General features: G+C 38.2%; 2 protein-coding genes across 3 annotated transcripts; both read right to left on the reverse strand.

Annotated features, from left to right (window-relative positions):
• Nucleotides 1-2,090: 2,090 nt before the first annotated feature.
• LOC131157823 (uncharacterized) lies at nt 2,091-13,766 on the reverse strand. The gene is made up of 4 exons (XM_058112223.1): nt 13,582-13,766; nt 12,677-12,717; nt 2,808-2,967; nt 2,091-2,654 (listed from the first exon to the last, which is right to left on the reverse strand). The coding sequence occupies exons 1-4, from the start codon at nt 13,643-13,645 to the stop codon at nt 2,593-2,595; spliced, it is 327 nt and encodes a 108-aa protein (XP_057968206.1). The 5' UTR covers nt 13,646-13,766; the 3' UTR covers nt 2,091-2,592.
• Nucleotides 13,767-14,341: 575 nt separating this feature from the next.
• On the reverse strand, nt 14,342-17,316 carry LOC131157822 (uncharacterized). 2 transcript variants are annotated; one of them, XM_058112221.1, is made up of 3 exons: nt 17,080-17,316; nt 15,894-16,335; nt 14,342-15,397 (listed from the first exon to the last, which is right to left on the reverse strand). In XM_058112221.1, exons 2-3 carry the CDS (start codon nt 16,293-16,295, stop codon nt 14,555-14,557), a joined length of 1,245 nt encoding a protein of 414 aa, XP_057968204.1. In that variant the 5' UTR covers nt 16,296-16,335; nt 17,080-17,316; the 3' UTR covers nt 14,342-14,554. The 2 variants fall into 2 exon arrangements, with proteins under 2 accessions (XP_057968204.1, XP_057968205.1); XM_058112222.1 differs by having other exon boundaries at nt 16,663-17,312.
• Between the last annotated feature and the right edge of the window lie 230 nt (nt 17,317-17,546).

Consider the following 17,546-nt stretch of genomic DNA (forward strand, 5'->3'; position numbering starts at 1 on the left):
ATAAAAAAAATGTTGCAGAACAGAAAATACTTCAAAGCACATTACAGTGTCGTTTTCTTTAAAATGTTATTTGCCCCCACTGGATCGGTCTGTATTGAATCAGAAAATACGTTTCCAGAATACAATGAAGTTCAAAATATAATCCAATATCAGTTTGCGTTATATACAAACGAAAAACTGATCACAAACACCCTTAGAAGAATCTGAACAAAAATTTGGAATTCTATTTTTGTAGAAAACAAAACCCAGAATTGAAGAAGATATAATTTGTGAAAGCCTTATGAAAGAAAGAAAATGAGAGAATGATTGAAAATTCTTGTAGGATTCTTGGAGCTAATTATGTCTTTAAATAGGCAAAATTATGTGTATTTCCAACAATTACATCTGTTCAAATTTAACATCTGACCGTTAGATTATTTATATGGTTCAGATCGCACCACTTGATCTTATAAAAAATATAAGATTAATTTTAAGTCATTTGCATGTGATGATGCGAAACACTGTCTTAAAATGTACTAGAGTACACACTAATACTATCTCTTAAACAACTTTAAGAGCATATTTTACCTTATCATTTATTAATAAATTTTCTTTTTTGACTCTTTCCAACGTGAGACAAACCTATAAACATTAAATGCTCATTATAAATACTTTAGAAAATATAAAAATGGAAGACTTTGAAAATCTATAAAATTGATTATTTTAGAAAATATTTCAACACATATTGTCTACACCTGTTTTTTTTTTTTTTTTAAACTTACATTGAAAGTTAAAAAAAAAAAAAAAACTATAGCTAATAACCCCTTAAATTCACAATATCAAATGACAATTTTATCAATATTTCATTTAGGAACATAATATTGGAAATTCAGGTTTTAAAATTTTGTAAAACTCAGCAAAACTCATTGAAATTTTAATATTGAGTTTTATATAATTTCAAGTAGCTTCGAGCTTATAAAAACCCAATTTATGTTCTCAAATACAAGCATAAGCATTAGAATATTTTTCCAAAGGGGACAGGTACTTCATATAAAAACAAAAATAAAAGTACAGATCAAGATTGGAGTTTGGATCACAAAGAGACATGAAAGCTCATCCACACATCAACCCTCCACAAACCTAAACCTAGACCCTCATAAGAGCCCACCTAGCCATAGGATGGACCAAAAAATTGTCTCCTCTATGAACAAGGAAAACAGTGACCATTAGCCCTAAAATAAAAAATGCTCTCTCTCTGGGGGGGCATCATCACATGGGAGCTCCCAATCATGAACATGTGTAAATGAGACATAGCCCGGGGATCTGGGTGGAACCACATAAATGAATGTACAACCCATTTGTAGGTTTCCCATCTGAAGGTGTTTGAAGAGCAGGGGACCTAATCCCTGTCAATAAACAAAAACAAAAGCACACCCAGATGCTCCTTTCACTTAAAATTTTAGCATATGCTGAGCACCACACAACTGTGTACATGAGTCCGCAGACAACAACTCCAGAGGCACTGCTCTAGTCCCTTTCAGTAAGAACAGGGGAAGAAGAAAAACACCACTTGGCACAAAGTTCAGCAGTTTCAAGTGAAAGTGTGAAACCCATAATGTCATTCTAAATCCAAAACATTCTTAATAAGAGCAGTCCCAAATTATTACTGATTAAGATATAATAAATATTTACTCTTAGGTCTCTTGGTTTGAGAAATGGAGTAGAACCAAATGAAATTTGAACAGAGAACATGAAAATAAAGACACCAAAAAAAAATGATGCATTTGATTCCACTCACTAGGTTCAACCTCATTCCTATGTACCAAGCATACAAATTGGGGATTTGGTAAACCAAAAGAGAGGGTTTTGCAGTTTGAATACTGCAGTTCTTGTGCGAAAATAACCCACCAAGGCAGTGTTTTGGCCTTTCACAGATTATACAAAGCATCACAAAAATGCCTTGGGTTTATATTGAGGTAGTGTTTAAGAGCATGGACAGTCTTAAATTTAAATTTGTGTAGATTTTTATGAATTTCAATACAATTTATTTTACATTTTGTTCAAATCTATACAAATCTAAATCCAAGATATAAAACCAAGCTCCCAAATGCAAAATGAATTCGCATCATGCATCCGCATGTTCACATTCAACACTTGAAATTGTGCACAAATTGAGATGGCAAAATATTGCCCGTACATCCACCATGATTCGGCTAGTTTCTTTTACATCTGCAGAGTTTGATGGGGTAAAAAAATGAAAATCTGGTTGAAATTCATTCACAAAGAAGAGGCTCAACACAAAAGGTCAGAAAGAGAGAACAGAAACTGACGATGTTTTATTAACCAAGACGAACATTTTTTCCTCAGCTTTGTTATACTTGGGGTGTCAGGTGACATGTTTGCAACTCTGAAAGATCCCCATAAGTCATAAGTCATTAAATTTCCAGTGCTAAATCAATTATGATGGGTTTTCAAAAAGGAATAATAATAAAATATCACAATTTTTCTTTCTTTGTCCTTTTATGTTTCCCTTTTTTCTTTTCTTTTTTTGGGTATGGCGGGAGGGGGGAATGGGGAAGTGGATGGTGTCAACCAGTCATGCATTCACAGCCTTCAGATCAGCTCCACGGGCAACTTTGAAATCAAGCCATAAATTGGCATTTTCCAACAAATATCTGCAGCAAAACACAAGCACATCACATAAGCATACACTAAATCTCTCTCATATGTAACGGTATGACACATTTCAATTGCAAGCAGGAATGAAAACATGAGATGTTCCAATTGTAACTCAAGAAGCAAATGAACGATGAGGAATACCCTTGTACCTTGAATATTCTGCATTGCACCATGTCCGTATGTGTAGCTGCAATGTATTCCAATTTGACATACCCAGCCTGTAGGGGAAAGAAAGAAGCGGGAGTATGGCAGAAAGCTCTCCCTACAAAGGATTACGGTAACAGCACCATTACCATGGTTGGCTATCATCTGCAAACCATCCAGGCACTGATCATGCAAGAAAATCACTAAAATTTTGGAGACAAACATTAATCAAGAAAACAATGATAATCAAAATATCACAAACATGCTTTTAATTCCTAGCAAAATTCTTCACTCATTCAACAGCATCAATCGGCAGCCAGTAGAGTTACGAGCTGTATCATCAGTTTGGTGAATAAACACAGATACGAAGCTTATCAACACATTTATCAATACATACACACAGCGCACACAAGAAAAATTCAGTAAGTTCATGTATATATTCATGTTACTTCATTAAAAACTTTTTCCACCATTTAAGTCTTACCTCTGAGCTTATGGATCTTATTGTTCAGAATTTGCCTTACCAAATTAGGAAGTGACAATATGATTGAGTTGAATCCCCGCCCCAACCCCGCCCCCCCCCCCCCCCCCCCCAAAAAAAAAAATATTTGCAATAGGAGTGCAAATAATCACAAGCTACACAGTGCTCAGCTCAAAAATTAAAAGCATTAAATTCAAAGCAATTTGTTCTGCGTAATGATCATCTTTAAAGAAAATCCTATAATAAAAGTCATTTCCATCAAAAATTTCTGCTAATAAAAAACATTAAATTTAATATAAGGCACAAAATGAAGAAATCCAACAAACGTAAAAATGATTAACTTTTTAAAAGAATCTACCTGAATCACGTATTGCATTGTTTTTTTCTTGTAAAGAAGAATATAAATTAAAGCTGAATATAATTACACCCCTTTTATGGTCAAACAAATATAACAGGGAACTACAGCATACAGCACCCCAAATTCTCTCGAATAACTCTACATACAGTACAAGGAAATCGCTCATGTATCGGCCCAACTAGTAACTTTGGCCGGCTAATATATCCACCATTCTATTTGCTTCTGTACAAACATGTCCAATAGATACATGATCAAATCTATCAAAAAACATGATTGATATCCTATGGCACCATAGAATCTGCTTCAATTTCTATCTTTTCCATTCCCTTCCTCCATGCTGCAAAGACACCTCTCATAAATCTTTACCTACTGAAAAGGATCTGAGGTTCTACTTAAATTTATAGCCTTTCTTTTCACCAGTATATCTTTATTATCTCTAATAATAAAATCCACTACTGCTATATCCCCATTCTCTCAAACAATGCCAACAAAGTTCAGAATTTAATCTGGATCAATTATGGAATTTTAGCATCCACTTGCAAAATACTAAACATGTTTTAGTTGAACACAATCAATTTTTGTTAGAGAACAGCACTGCCAATGGCAGTTACTACAACATTCATCTCCCAAATACAAATATCAGCAGCTAATGTTGATTCAGAGAGAGAGAGAGAGAGAGTTTTATTTGAGCTAAGGCTAGGTTTCAGTCATGTTTTTATTTATCCCCATTGTTTTTATGTCTCCCTTCCTTTCTCCATCCTATGCAAGGTTTCATATAACATGAATTAATATTTCTTCTAAATATGCGGAGTGTATCTGTTTCTTGTTAATTACTGTAATTGAGCAATAGCATTGGCAATAACAGCATCCTGAAATGTTAAAGGGAGCTCCTACACAAATGACCTAGAATACCTCCACTTAGCCTGCAAAAACATGGGAGAAACAATGGATAGGAGAAAATCATGTGCCAAGATACCCAGGCACTTGCCTTGGTGAGAATATGGAACACACTTCCAATGCCCTCGTTTTAATAAAACTTCATCAACTTCCTTTGTCACAATTTGCTGCAGTAGGAAAAACTTATACCTATGAGCATTTTTTTTCTTTGAGAGAGAATCAGAATTAATCTGCCCTAAGAAATCCTAAATAGCAGCAATCTTTTAGACATGAACCCCTTGTCAGAATGAACAAAAACCTACTACATCATGGTGCTATGTTGTTGCACCCTCTCTTAACATACAGCAAATCCTTCCACAGCACACAGAAAGAGAGCTTCCAGATATCATCTAACAGAATTGAGAATACCCAGGTCCAGCCTGAGGAACAATTCAATTTTGTCGAATAGCTTAATATACATTGTTGGCCCGCCACTAACAGTGGTGACTTAACATGATATTAAAGCTCCAGGAAACAATTCGAACTCCAGGAAACATGGTATTAGAGCCCAAGTCTTTTTATCTGCATTTTTCCCTGTTTCATCTATACAGTGTGTGCTTTGTTCTGTTTGTGTTTGTGCACCCATCCAAGTTCAATCTTTTTACCTTTTCACATGCAAGATGGAGTGACATGTTAGGGGGAGTGCTGGAAAGCTTGATATAATTGTTAGCCCACCACTCAACAGCTTAAGCCTTTAGATAAAGTGGTGAGAGAGCAAAATTTAACCTCAGACAATGTTCCAAGCATTATTTTCAACCAACCATGATTCAGCACAACTTGCAAACCAAAGTCCGAAGCCTTCAATGCCAATCAGAAATTACATCCTATAGATTTACTTGTGTATCACTAGGTCTCCTGAAGGTCTTCTGATTTCTTCTTCTTAGTTTGTGCATGCATGTGTGCATGGAAGGGGGGGAAGGGGCATCAATTCTCCAGTTATTGTTTCCAAGAATCTTCCCTGGATCCAAATACCAAACTTCTAAAATCTGTAGGGTCAAAGAGTGTCCTATATTTTCTAGCATACCATCAATCTGGACACGATGAAGATCATGCTATTTTACTAGTTGGATCGATTTTTTCTATCAATTCAATTGAAGAAGTCATGACTGGAAGAAACTGGAATGCACGAAAGGGAAGCCAAATTGACATATGCCCTATCCAAAAGAACTCAAATAAAAATAAATTTGCACCTTAATAAGAACCTCATAGTACCAGAAACAATGATATCTGAATACAACACCCCACCCCACATCCCCCACCTCACCTCCCAAAAAAGAAAATGCATTACCACCAACATAAATTTTTAACTTCATATTATTTTGCAGTATTTGTGACTAATGTTAAGTTATCGTCACAACCATAAAATGCTTCCATAGACATACTAATAAAAAATGTCACTTTTGACATGAATCAAAAGGTTAAATTGGAAAAAAGAAAATTGTTCCTAGAACTTGTAAAGAAAATACTCAAAACATGCTTGATGTTGTTGAATAGTAGTCACCTTTCAAATAGTTTATTTCCATGTACTTCAATGCTGTTAATATACAAATAGTCTTTTAACAAACTTTCAAGTTGCTTAAAATTTTCTATAACATCATTTCTACACTAAAGTCCTCTTCATTTTTATCATCATACATGACATATTCCTAAATGTACTGTTAGCAATAATGCCAGCATTGTTAATGATATCTAGAAATGATACATTCAATGGGCCAAGGGACACTGTCTGGATGCTTAGGCCAGGGTCAACCCAGGGCCATTCCCCAAGTCTTCTTAGGCTTTTTGACAATGATGATTTGCAAAAAACTGAAGGATTGAGGGTTCATAGAAGAACAAAAACAGTCAAGCTGTACACATCTTCACCAAAGTTCCTCATGCAACTAAACACAACATTCTCCATTCACTTGCAAACAACTAGTTTTCTGCACAGCTTAATCCTGAAATTCTTAAATTGTTTGACCAATGTCGAAAAGCAGAATTACTAACAGTCTGATTCCCTTCTGCCGCAAAATCTGCAAGGTTCACAGTGACCAAACATTTCCCAGTGTCACGGGCCAAGTATTTCATACCTTTGTGAAAGGACCGTGCGGCGCTAGCTAAAGCCCTCTTGTTTAACTAGACAGTCTATCATTTACCACAATTCACCCACAAAACACTTTCATTGTCATTCAATCAAATATAAGCGGAAGCAATAAGCAAGTTATGAAAGTAGTGGCACGCAAGCAGTAAACATTGAAGCAACGTAATTCATTAACACAACCTCCGATAGCATTGTGTGTCTAGCGAGGGAAGCAAGTAGGCAATGAGTTTTACAAGTTGATGAACTCTCATGCTCCCCTAAAGAGCTTTCTATGTTATTCTCACTCTGGCACTAGGAAACATCAAAGTAATTGAGGAGTCAAAATGCCTTTTTTTAGCATTGGGAGAAACTACTACTGGAAAATAAACCTACACTAGTATTTACATGATGGAAACTCATCCCAAACGCACGAGAGAAGCGGTCACAGGAAAGTATAATGCCCTGAACAAGCTCGGCTAATGACGCTCCCCAACTTATGCGGTCGACGTCCTCGTAGACCTTGATGCTACGTACACTTCAACTTTGTCCACGAATGGTTGCATCTTTTTTGCAGAAACCCAGCTAATTTCTTCGTCACAAGGTCTTTCCATTTCACTAAGAACTCTTGCCGCTTCTTCCTTAAGGATGTAAACTCTCTTTCTGCAAGGATGTCTTCAACTTCACATCTATCAGGTTGCACTGTCTTCAATTTTGGTATGGTTGACTGACTTCTACTTCGATCTTCGGTGTTGGCGTTGAACGACTTGAGGCAGCTGACGTGAAACACATGATGCACTTTCATCCAAGCCGGAGGGTCAATTCTGTAAGAGGCCTTCCCAACTTTGGCCAAGATGAGGACTGGTCCTTCATATTTACGAAGTAGTCTCTTATCTCGTCCCCGTAGTGACTTGATCTGTTCAGGATTAAGCTTAACAAGCACCAAGTCACCTACGTTAAAGTGTTGCGGTCTTCTCCCCAGATTTGCCCCCTTCTTTATCCGCTTAAAAGTTTTCTCTAGGTAGGCTCGGGCAATCTCTACATTCTATCTCCATTCTCTGGTGAAGATGTACGCCCTAAGACTCTTTCCTCTGTTTGGCTCGTCCACTGTGTGAGGTAACAATAGCTGCTAGCCTGTAACAAGCTTAAAAAAGCTCTTGTTGGTTGTTGAGCTCCTTTGGGCATTGAAACAGAACTGAGCCACATCAACTAGTTGCACCCAATTCTTCTAGTTGGCGTTGATGAAATGGTGTAAGTACTCTTCCAGTTGCTACTTCTTCATCCGCTTAAAAGCTTTCTCTAGGTAGGCTAGGGCAATCTCTGCATTCTGTATCCATTCTCTGGTGAAGATGCATGCCCTAGGACTCTTTCCTCTGTATGGCTCGTCCACTGTGTAAGGTAACAACAGCTACTGGCCTATAACAAGCTCAAAAGGGCTCTTATTCGTTGTTGAGCTCCTTTGAGCATTGAAACATAACTGAACCACATCAACTAATTGCCAATTCTTCTGGTTGACATTGACGAAATGGCGCAAGTACTCTTCCAGTAGCCCATTGAATCTCTCCGTCCGCTCGTCTGTCTATGGATGGTAGCTCGAAGAGATGTCAAGATGTGAACTGAGGATTCTGAAAAGTTTTGTTCAGAAGTTGCCAGTGAATGTTGAGTCTTAATCACTAACAATATCTTGGGGAACACCCCAATACTTCACAACATTCTTGAAGAATAATTGTGTTGTCTCCTTTACTAAACAGTACTTTGGTGCGGGTATAAATGTACCATACTTCGAAAACTTGTCTATAACCACAAGTAGAAACCCTACGTCTCCCACTCTGGGCATGTTGGCGATGAAGCCCAATGAGACACGTTCCCATGGTTTGGATGGTACTGGTAGGGGGTCCAACAGCCTTGCAATCTTCTTCTGCTCCACCTTGTCTCGTTGGCAAGTGAGACAAGTCCGAGTATAATTAACCACATCATCACGCATGTACGGAAAATAATACCTTTGCTTCAGTAAATCGAAAGTGCAATGCCATCCTGGATGTCCTGCCCACATGGTATCATGACACCCTCTCAACAGTGTCTTCCTCAGATCTCCAGCTCATGGCACAAAGAGCTGGATACCATTGGTCATCAGCAATCCATCTTTCATCCAAAACTCACGTACTTTCCGCTCTTTGGTCAGCTTCATAAGATTCTGCGCAATAGGATCTTTGGCTAAATTCTCTTTTATGCGCTCCCGCATCATTGTGGTAATAGTACTCATAGTTAAGTGTGTTACCATCTGCAAGGCCTCCAGCTCAGCCTTCCTACTCGGTGCATCAGAAACTTGGTTCAAGCGCCCCGCCTTGTGCTCAAAGAAGAGATCAAATTCTGCCAAGAATTCCTGCCATCGGCCTTGCTTAGGTGTCAACTTCAACTGTGTGAAGAAGTGGCTAACATCCGAGTTATCCGTTTTCACCACAAAACTTGACCTAAGTAACTAATGTCGCCACACGCAGAGACAATGTATCACTGCTAGCATCTCCTTCTCTTGAGCTATGTACTTCCATTCCGCTTCACTAAGCTTACAGCTCTTGTAAGCAACAGGATGTCCCTCCTGTAACAAGATGACTCCAAGGGCGAAGTCTGATACATATGTTTGCACCTCGAAGGGTTTCATGACATCTGAAAGAGTAAGTATCGGATCTCTCATCATGGCATCCTTCAAGTCATCAAAGGCTTTCTGACACTTCTCTGTCCAGTTCCACCCTTGACCCTTCGTTAGTTGTTTTATCATAAAGAGCAATTCTCCATGAGTACCCCTCTATGAACTTCCTATAATAGTTGGTGAGACCAAGAAACAAATGCAACTCCTTCACTATAGTTGGGATCTTCCATTCTTGAATCACTCTCACCTTCTCCATATCCATCTTGATATGACCTTACTCAATCACATGACCAAGGAATTTGATACTCCGCTGAGCGAAAGAGCACTTCTCTTTCTTCACATGCAAAATGTTCCCCTTCAGCATGTCGAAGACCTTCCGTAGAAGCTCTTTATGTTCCTCCAGAGTGGAGCTATAGACAACAATATTATCCAAATACACCACGACAAACTTGTCAAGATACTCTCGAAATACTTGGTTCATCAAGGTACAGAATGTCGCAGATGCTTTCGTCAACCCGAATGGCATCACCAAGAATTCATATGCCCCATATCATGTCGCACAAGTTGTCTTCGGCTCATCACCATCAGCAATCCTTGCCTGATGGTAACCTGATCTCAAGTCAAGTTTAGTGAAGTACTTGGCATGAATCAACTGATCCAACAGATCGGCAATCAACGGAATATGATACTTGTTGCGCACTGTCACCTTGTTGAGCGCACAGTAGTCTAGCTCCCATCATGTTTCCTCTAAAACAACATTGGTGCTCCAAACGGTGCTTTAGAAGGGCGAATATATCCCGCTTCCAACAACTCATCACATTGTTTTCTTAACTCTACTACCTCTGGAGGCGTCATTCGATATGGCCCCTTAACAGGTGGTTTTACTCCAAGCAACAACTCGATCTCATGCTCCACACCCCATCGTGGAGGCAAGTTATGAGGCAACTTATCCGACATCGCCTCCTTGTACTCATCTAACATAGCTTGGGTGGTCGAAAGCACCAGCTCTTGGCCTATTTCTTCATCTACCACCACCATGACTAGATATGTCTACTCACCCCTTCTCAACCTCTTTTCGAGTTGCATGGCCAAAAGGAACTTCTCATTGTCCCCTTTCTTTGCAAGGGCTGCCACCCTACAAAGGTGATCTCCCATCCGACATGGGGAACCAACAATAGGCATCAGCACTACCTTAGTCTCCCTTAGGAATTCCATTCCCAAAATGGCTTGTAAGTCATCCAATTGCACTGCTACGAAATTCGCATGACTTGCCCACTGCCAAGCTTCACAGTCACTTGTTTGGCTACTCCCAAAGTAGGATGGGCTACAGAATTTACCGCTTTCATGCATCCTGAATCCTTCTCCAAGGATATGTTGAGACTCCTCGCTTCTGCCTGTGAAACAAAATTATAAGTAGCCTCGGTATCCACCATAGCGCAGGTACTCTTCTCATTGATCCTCAAGTCCACAAACATTAGTCCTTTTGCTTGTGTAACTTTTAGTGTTTTCACATGCTTTTCCAATGCGTTCATCAGCCGCATTGCACCCATCCTCAGGGTATCCTCCTCTTCCCCATCACTTTCCACTACTTGCTCCGTAGTGGAAGCTTGTAAGGCATTAAGTGTTGCCCTGTGAGGGCTCTCAACAACTCTGTGAGGTCCTTGACACAAGTAGCATGAGATTTTAATCTTTCCAGTGGGTATGTTGAACCCTCGAGACGATGAAGCTTCTTTTGAAGTTGATTTTTTATAGTCGGCTCCCTAGCTTTTGGGTTTGCCCTTCTTGAAAGACTTTCCGTTGTTTCCCCCTATGCCAAACTCTTTGGACGAAGAGGTAGTATCACCAGCGTAGTCAGTCAAGTGTTCTGTGGTAGCTTGTGCGGTAGACAAGTCTTGAACTCTTTGCCTATGAAGTTCTGTTCTTGCCCATAGTTTCAACCCCTCAAAAAAATAGAATAGTTTATCCTTTTCCGACATGTTCCTGATACCCAACATCAAAGCAGAAAATTGTTTCACGTATTCCTTGATTGACCCAGTATACTTGAGGTCTCTCAGCTTCTTCCTAGCATTGTACTCAACATTCTCAAGAAAGAATTGGGCCTTGAGCTCTCTCTTCAAGTCTGCCCAACAATCCACAACACAACATTCATTTTCAATTTCATTGTACTTAATACGCCACCACAGTTTGGCGCCACCAACCAAGTACATTGTCGCAATGTCCACTTTCACATGTTCTGAGTTCGTCCTCAAAGCGCGAAAGTACTGCTCCATATCAAACAAGAAGTTCTCTAACTCCTTGGTATCATCAGCACCCTCATACATCCTGGGTTCTGGTACCTTGGTCTTGCTAAAAAGTTTCCCATAGCAAGAACCACCAAATTCACCTTTGCAGTCAAATCAACTATCTAAGCTTGCAAGGTTTCCACAGTATGGTGAAAGTCATCTAACATTTCACTTATCAAACTTTGTTAATGCTTTTGTGATCCCACCACTTCATCAACACATTCCGTCAGTCGGGCCATCTCTATGGCCACATTGTTGGTTGTCCTCTCAGCCTGTGCTTCCAAAGCACTAATTCTCTTATCATTGGTTGGCGGCATGGTCATTTACTAAAGCTTTACCAATCCCACAACGAAGGCAACTGAATTCACATAGTAATTAATCGAGCTTTGAAACCTGGTGTCACGAGTCGAGTATTTCACACCTTTGTGAAAGGACCGTGTAGCGCTAGCTAAAGCCCTCTTGTTTAACTAGCCAACCTATCGTTTACCACAATTCACCTACAAAACACTTCCATTGTCATTCAATCAAAAATAAGCACAAGCAGTAAGCAAGTTATGAAAGCAGTGGCACACAAGCAGTAAACATTGAAGCAACATAATTCATTAACAACACCTCCATTAGCATTGTGTGTCTAGCGAGGGAGGCAAGTAGGCTAAACACGTTGACAATAACTAGTAAATTTTACAAGTTGATGAACACTCACCCTCCCCTAAAGAGCTTTCAATGTCATCCTCACTCTGACACTAGAAAAGTTCAAAGTGACCGAGGAGTCATACTGCCTTTTTTAGCATAAGGAAAAACTACTACTAGAAAATAAACTTATTTACATGATGGAAACTCATCCCAAACGCACGAGACAAGCGGTCACAGGCAAGCATAATGCCTTGAACAAGCTCGGCTCATGACAAATACATACTAGAATCCAACAAAAGCAGATGCATTCCATTACTTCTGGGAAAAAGAGACCAGTTTCTTTTCTTTTCTTTTTCTTTTTCTTTTTCTTTTTTTTTTTCTTTTTTTTTTTTTTTGCTTTTTTTACTTTCTTTTCTTTCAACAACAAATAATTATTGAAGTAAAGTGCCAATGTGAGATAAGAAAATGAACACAAACCCACCTTCACAAATCTCACTCCTGCCTTTTGCATTGAACTAAATCCTGGTAAGAACAATGAATTGACATCAAAGCAAACAATTTAAGGTGACACTGCTAAAGTGAATCAGTGTTAGTTCCTTAACATTAATATGTGTGCATACACACAAAAATCATTCAGAATATAATGATATATGGGACATGACTCAAACAAACTTCATCATTTTTTTAACACATAATTTTTAGTTCATAAAGATCCTCCAATCCCTTCAGGTTTCATCACAAATACATATCATAAGCATGTTAACAAAGAAGAGATGGCATCAAGATATGAAGTTGTGAACAAAAAAAGGATGGTCGCACCATTACCAAAGTTTGTCTTAATCTCAAAAACAAGGACAAAAAACTATAATTTCATCAATTTCCTTTTCAGAATAAATATGCCTTCCAATTTGATGAAAAAGTTTGCTCACTTATCTTTTTAGCACATTTTTCACAAATTTTATTTTCTTCTAGGCTTCTTAAAGAAATTGCCAATTTGCCATACACCCAAAGGTTCATGTTTATTCAATTTAACATTTCAAGCCTCATTAACAAACTATGTATGTTTACGCCATATGTCCATTAATGTATTGTCTAATCTTAATAGTGCATTTGCCCTCAAGCCTGAGGATTACATGCCATTCACCATGCACTCTTCAAAGAATTACATTTCATATTTGCAGCATCCTCAGTCACATAATTTCCAATTTTTCAGGTTTGAACACTTCAAAGAAAAACGTGGCATTTAAAATTAAGAGCATTATGTTAAAAAAAACTCTGAAAATAATGGGAGAGAGAAGAATTTTTTTCCATGTGATGGAGAAATTTGCAGCAAATGTAAACTAGAACTTGTATATGGTAGGCTGAGCTACAGGTTCGAAATAAAACCTTTCAAGCATCCACATATCAGGACATCCCGTGGCAGCCACAAATCCTTGGACAAGGCAGACATATAAGGCTCATAGGTGGCCCAAATAAATTGAAGAATGCAGCAGCAGATAAATTAATAATACGAACTGCTCATCATAAGCTGTCCAATTTGTAGCCAAGTTGATGCCGATATTGCCCCACATCTACACGATGAAAAAGGTGGCAAACCCCAGCATCATCTTTAGGCATTTGGAAGCAAGATCTACAAGCCCCCTACTTTGGCCCTGGAAAATGTAGGGGAAGCATCAATAATGTCCTCAAATGATACTGCTTATGCTGCCAAATGTTATGGGGAATACTTGAACCATCACATATTCATAACAAAAAATAGAGAGCATGAAATGGCTATTTATAGCCCAAGGGATTCCAAAACAATGGAATTTTATGAATTCTGCTAATACAAACAAAATGAGAGAAGACACATGATGCATATGAGGAGAGCCACCATAACTTCCAGAGGCTAATTGTGACACAAAATTTTCAATATCACGAAGGTTCAAAATTTTCAGCAGTGTATTCAATGCATCCAATCTGGGTACAATTCATAAAAGACAACCTCACTCTTTGATATCTGCCAATGATTTGCAAATTTATGGTGTACCATGTATTTGACAAATTTTTTTATAACAGAAAAAGCATCCATATTAATGACAGAGATGTCTAAACAATAGAACTAAAGAAGTCCACAATGGACAATTAAAAAAAAGAAGAGAGTAGATACATGAAAATGAGCTGAGAATATTCATTGCTTGACAAGAGTTTTTGATACAGATATTTTAAACTACACGACCATAAATTGTTCAACCAAAATAGGCACAATGGAAACATCATTTCATCCAGCCTTTATAATTGTGCAAGGCAATTTGATCAATTGAAAGCGGTCCTATAGAAGAAAAAGAAAAGACAAAAAATCCTAAAGCCTTCCTTCCTATCATCTAATTGGAATGCTGCTATCTGTACAACCCAAGTTTCTAAGCTCCATCAAATGTTCATCATTTGATATATGGAGCGAAAGACGAAGGTTTGTCACCAATGTTTCTTGTTCCCAACTTAGAGGTCCCAATGCATGCAATGCCACCATAGTGCAATGGTAGGCATGCAACTCTAACCTATGAATTTCTGCCGCCAATTCCTCTTCTGTGGGAAGGAAAAACTCCCCTTCCTCATTCCCCCAACGACAAAAAGATTCAGCATCACTAAAATTACCATCAATATCTTCTTCAGGACCCATGAAAGAATGAGAAGGCAACTCATAGGGAATGTTACTAGAAGTACTACAACTACCAACAGAGCATGTAACACTATCAGCATCATTAAGCTCTAAGCTTATTGCAAATGAACTCCCCACAGCACCATTTGGTTTCAACCTCTCCACATCCATTTCAGAAAACCCAGTTCTGTTGTTAAAAGAAGCATTTTTTTGTTTTTCAGCCAGCATTTCTCGTGTGGAAGCAACAGCATCTACCTTTTCAGGTAATGAGGTTGGATATGCAGCAATTACTCGAAGCCGCCTACCGTCTCTCTCTGTGACTCTAAACTTCTGGGCAGCTCCTGCATATGGCTCAATCGGAGAATCATAATCTGGCATCCTTCTCTTCAGAGTTCGCATATAAACAGTTTGCATCTCCTGGGCATACATCTTGTTCTTAACAGAAACACAATCGCCTTTTGCACGAGGATTCATCACTGCTTCAATTAGTTGAACTTGGGAGCTCTTACTATACTTTGGAGTAGACTTCTTAGTCTGTTTGCCATCTTGAAAATTTCTAGAACCCTGTGTTCACAAGCAAAATATTTTAAATAAAAAATTAGGAAACTTCACAGAAACTGTTGACTTGCATATTACTGTATGTATGAATGTTGAACAAAAGAAACTAAACATTGCTAGATCCATAGAATGGATTAACTGCTTCAATTATCATGAATTATATATCTACACAAAATCAACTGTTATGACTCGAGTGCCATAGAATGGATCAATTGCTTCAGATATCAAGAATTATAAATCTAAACAAAATTGAGTGCTAAGATTCCACATGTTCAAAGAACTTTCTGAAAATATTATGAATTTATGATTGGATGAAAAAATCAGCAGCAAAAGTGCAGCTGACTTAATTACTTGTGAAATTTCAAATGAAATGCTCATGAACATCATCATGCACACGCAAAACAGGAAAAAGATTGAAATAATAATTAAAGGAAATCATGGAAAAAATTCACACAAGTAAAATCCAGGCTGCAAAAGTAGCAACAAAATCAAATGAAACTACCTTCCCAATCACGACCCATTTGTCATCTTGCCATGACAATCTTGCCCTGATGTAAACCTTCTTGACTTTAAATTCCCAGACGGATCCAAGCAGCCTAACCAAATAGAATTTCCTATCTAAAACCTTTGAAATTGTCGCCATTTTCCAGGAGAAATTGTCAAACACCTCCACAATGTCACCAGGAACCCAATTCTCTGAAAATTCCTTAGGCGGGGGAAAAGGCCTGATGGACTTCCTCGATACCCTTTCGACAACTGCCTCATCAGTTGAGCCCACATGGGCATCATATCTAACAGCGTAGGTGTGTCCATTACCGCTGATTATTTCAGCACTGCGCCAAGATCCGGATGGCACATCCTTCTGTGTTAATACCTCCACTTTAATACCTCTCTTGTATCTCATGATTGCAGCAAAATTATCCCTGAATCCCAATGCACAAGACCTATAGATGCAAAATGTCAGATAGAAATACAAAACAAAAAGTTCAAAAACTAAACCGTGAACTTATAAGGAGATCAAGAGCGACCCAGAATAACAATATTAAGAAAAATGCAAATCAAAAAAACAAAAAAAATTATGCATAGATGTTCTACATAATAAGTCATCACAACAAATATGTTGTTTGATATTGCGGGTAGAAACAAATGTGATCATATGAAACGTGAAATAGACATCATCAAACAAATTAAACATAAGCATCTGGCATCCAGAACATAACCCTAGCCCCAAAATCACCCAAATTATTCACCACAAAAGCAATAGTCCTCACAAGAATTCCCTTTGGCGGCTGACAAAATGTGAGGAAAAAAATCTCAACCCTCGACTCAACTCGACTCAGTTGAGCTGGGTCCGCTCTTCCATCATCAAAAATGAGAACACCAACTCAGAAACATCCCTTTCTTTTGTTTGGTTTTCCTTTCAACCGCTCTCTCAGGAACGGAAAATTATGAACTCAAAATCATCAAAGAAAGAAAGAAAGAAAGAAAGAAAAACATTTTCAGCACCCCAAAAAAAAAAAAAAATTTTCGAAAACACAAAAACAAAAACTACTCAACAGGTATTGATTTGCCAAACCAGAAGCATTTTTTTTTCTCCGAACAAGAGAAAACAAAAAAACAGGAAATTTGGGAACAGGAACAGATTCAAATTAGCGGAACAGAGATCGAATTCAAGAGATTTGACTGACCTTCGCCTTCCGATAAGGCGATGAGCGTTACCACAAGCTAATGCCAGTCTCTCTATTGTATTGTTGATTGATGATGATGTTAATGTTGTTGTGGTGGTTGTTTTTGTTTTCTTTGCTTCTGCTTAGGGGTTTTTTTTCTTCTTTAAATTTTATTTTGGGATTTCAAAGGGAAAATTCAGCTTTAAATTTCAATTAACAAAAACAAAAACAAAAGAATATGGTAAAGCTTCCCATGTTGAGTTGCCAACCGCCTAAGAATAGCTTGTTGAGGTTGGATTAACGGTTCGGTCTTATCCTGCGCCGGGTGCGCAGTGCGCATCCCTCACCCCTCCCCTCTTCCCTAACCTACACATCACCTTAAAATTCTGATTTTCTATTTTCAGTTTTTTTGTTTGTGTTTTTTTTTTTAATTTTCGAATGTATTTATCAGTATGTAATTTTATTCAAGAATTCATATTTTTTTTATA

This window comes from Malania oleifera, chromosome 6 (assembly GCF_029873635.1).
Source record: "Malania oleifera isolate guangnan ecotype guangnan chromosome 6, ASM2987363v1, whole genome shotgun sequence".
In the NCBI taxonomy this organism is placed as follows: domain Eukaryota; kingdom Viridiplantae; phylum Streptophyta; class Magnoliopsida; order Santalales; family Ximeniaceae; genus Malania; species Malania oleifera.

Excerpts from the sequence above, each read along its gene's own strand:
- LOC131157823 (XM_058112223.1), bottom strand. The coding sequence starts at position 13,645 with ATGTCTGCCTTGTCCAAGGATTTGTGGCTGCCACGGGATGTCCTGATA. Across the intron at positions 12,718-13,581 it reads GATATGTGGATGCTTGAAAG|GATTTAGTTCAATGCAAAAG; the intron begins GTTTTATTTCGA and ends TGTTCTTACCAG. Across the intron at positions 2,655-2,807 it reads TGCAATGCAGAATATTCAAG|ATATTTGTTGGAAAATGCCA; the intron begins GTACAAGGGTAT and ends GTTTTGCTGCAG.
- LOC131157822 (XM_058112221.1), bottom strand. The coding sequence starts at position 16,295 with ATGAGATACAAGAGAGGTATTAAAGTGGAGGTATTAACACAGAAGGAT. Across the intron at positions 15,398-15,893 it reads AATGGGTCGTGATTGGGAAG|GGTTCTAGAAATTTTCAAGA; the intron begins GTAGTTTCATTT and ends TTGTGAACACAG.